The 3,038-nt window shown below is 35.0% G+C and overlaps 1 protein-coding gene across 1 annotated transcript; it reads right to left on the minus strand.

The window, feature by feature from the left end:
• Positions 1 to 1,715: 1,715 nt before the first annotated feature.
• TRIADDRAFT_61025 (uncharacterized protein) lies at positions 1,716 to 2,762 on the minus strand (the record flags this gene model as incomplete). Its single annotated transcript, XM_002116986.1, has 1 exon — positions 1,716 to 2,762. One exon carries the CDS (start codon positions 2,760 to 2,762, stop codon positions 1,716 to 1,718), a length of 1,047 nt encoding a protein of 348 aa, XP_002117022.1.
• Positions 2,763 to 3,038: the final 276 nt, after the last annotated feature.

Raw genomic sequence — 3,038 nt, forward strand, 5'->3', positions numbered from 1 at the left:
GCACCATTTATTCGACGAAATTAACAAAAGTAGGCCATGTTATTTTCTTCATAATTAATTATTCATATTGGAAGGGAGTGATTAATTAATATGAGTAGAAGACAAGCACATTAGGTCAACAAGATTTTGTTGACAAAAGCTTATCGCTCTATCATCGATACGAGTACATCATGAATTCATAAATAGAAGAATCTCCTATTGAACGAGGGTGAATAGAAATAAAAAAAATTGAAAAAATATTTTTATCATTGCATTCTCTAGGATTTACTGAGCATCTTAATCTAGTCAATTCATTACACTACTGTAAGCACATTATACTTTAATGATTTATACCAGTTCAAGAAAATGAATTTATGATTAATCATGTTGAATAACTTAAAATGGTGCACTTTCAAAATTTTCTAGTATCATGAAGAACAAAAAAGTATGACTAACTTTAGATAATATACAGCAACGACTAAAACAACAATAAAAATCTAATTATGAAGTCAAAGCAATACGATTGATTCCATTCTATAAATACAGTTGGGATATTTTGGTAGTTGGTTGATGAATGTGAACAATATTTTATGCAATTTCTTATATCTTGGACATAATCTTAACCATACGACAATAACTGAAAAAAGAAATTAAATTCAAAGCCTTGCTTTCCAACAGACAAATATGTAGAATTTTAGGACGATACCTTTCGTTGAGATTGATATTTAATCCATATTACGTATAACGAAAGTGATTTTATAGAGATGTGATATGATACATTATGCGATTATAACCAACATGAGAGAGTTGTTGACATACCCTATACAGTAATTGTAATTAGTTTTACGTTGTCCTTTACACTACCAATGGAATTATCAATATGTAGACATCAATTTGACATAGGGTCCAAAATATTATGTGGAATATTTCAGAAAAAGATTAATTATCATCTGACATGCAAATGTTTAAAATAAAAACAAAGGCATTTGTTTGTTCAAAATGAGAATGATCTTACTAGCAGTATTTTTAAAGCCATGTTTTCTAATTGAAGACGTCCTATGCCTCCTTGCAAATTACCATCTAACCGATGAAAAGTTGTCTTTTCTACCTAAAAGATAGGCTGACTAGTTGTCGTTTTCTTTTGGATATTATTCTTTAACGTTTACTTCGTCGTTCGTGATTGCATAGCCAATCTTGAAATGTTGTAAAATAGGGGTATGTACGGTTGCTGTATACGCCAATGGCACATAGATTGCTTAGTCATTGAATTGGTCGAATCCAAATTTTCGAACGCTGTTTTGCGAGTATCGGACTATGCTGTAATAGTCCGAAAGGAAATGGTAATGATGTAGTCGATTGGATATCATTACAGTGGATAGATCCACAGCATAGAAAGAAAGGGAATGAAATGTAAGGTATAAAAAAAAGTGGATCAAGATTGCGATGCAAGATGATAGGCGATTTTCAAGCAGTTCGATTGACATACTGATACAGCATCGATACATTAAGGCGATTTTGAGACTTTAGGTATGGAAATGAAGTTGGTGACGCATGGATTGGAAGGTAAAGCAAATTTTCATTTCAACTCAGTTGGCCATCATTTATCGTTTCAACACTGTCCTGATACATGTAGTGGATGTGTTTATCACTGATAAGTATTGGAATACGGATTGGCAGTAGTGGCATCTAGAAAGTAATGAGCAAATCAAGACAGAGATTGATTAATGTTGACTAGGTTATTTAATGCTTTTTTTGTTGATTGTGACTGACATGTTAAGGTTCAAATCAGAATAACGTCGAAGTGTACTATCGAGTGTTATACAATGCTCACGTTTGATATCACCAAAACGGAAATATTTTAAAACATGGCTTCGCAGATCGGCAGTAAAGAATACGTAAATAAGCGGGCAAACCGCTGGATAGGAAAAGGCGAAATATTGACTGATGCGTACAACGGTAGCTTGTAAATGTGTAATACGAGTGGATAAATAGAGGGATAGGAAGGTGATTACATAAGGCATCCAAAAGAGGATAAATACACCAACAATGATGGCCATACTTCGTAATGCTTTAATATTGCGTATGATGGCATGCGTTGGGGTGGACGAAGGGCCATTCTGAAAGTATTGCTGGCGCCGCGTGTGATCATTGACAATAATTAAGATACGTCCATAGACAAAAACTAATACTATAAGGGGAATAAAAAATAATACAGTAAATAATAATATTAAATAGACACGATGTTCGACAACGTCAGTTGGTCTTAACTGGACACATCGATGGCTAGAAAATTTCAAAAATGAGACTAAGGGTATAAAAATAGCCAAAATGGGCAAGAACCATACGATAGCAATGAAGATCGCCGCTAGTCGTGGAGTAGCACGACGATTGTAACTAAATGGATGCGTTACTGAAACATAACGATCGAAACTGACTAAACAAATGTGAGAATTTAAAATTAAAATAAACAAGATTCCGTTCATGGGAAGTAGTGTACAAGCAGCAGCATTTCGGCGCAAGTTGAGAATTTCATACAATGCCCATCGTGGCATTAAATAAGTGAGCGAATAACAAATTGCTGCCACCGCCATACTTGCAATCATCGCATTGGAGACATGATGCAACGAACGATGCAGTGCAATGAGTAGAATTAACAGGCCATTGGTAGTGATGGTTAAAGCAGAAATAATGGAATAAGTGATTAATTTTTCCACAATGGCCGGTGGTATCGTGGCGGCGATCGTTGGCGTTGCATTTAGCGTGTTATTGCAAGTTGTCACCATGTTGGCCATACTGTGATTGCTTGTTGATGGAAGATGGGTATCATTGGACCAAGAAGAAATGGTAGTATTGCTATTCCAATTATTCATCCTGTCGTCATGCATCAACGTTATCCAGTGGAGATTGAATGGAGATTTTCAACCGGCACCCAAGGTTGAACAAGAAGCCAAATTTTTGAAATGATAAGAAGAAGAAATTGCACCCTACATCAATAATATGCAGAATGGCTTATTTACATATTGCAATCGATGCTTATCTAGTCAACAATGTTGTCAAGC

The sequence above is a fragment of the Trichoplax adhaerens genome, genomic scaffold (genome assembly GCF_000150275.1).
Source record: "Trichoplax adhaerens TRIADscaffold_19 genomic scaffold, whole genome shotgun sequence".
NCBI classification, from domain to species: domain Eukaryota; kingdom Metazoa; phylum Placozoa; class Uniplacotomia; order Trichoplacea; family Trichoplacidae; genus Trichoplax; species Trichoplax adhaerens.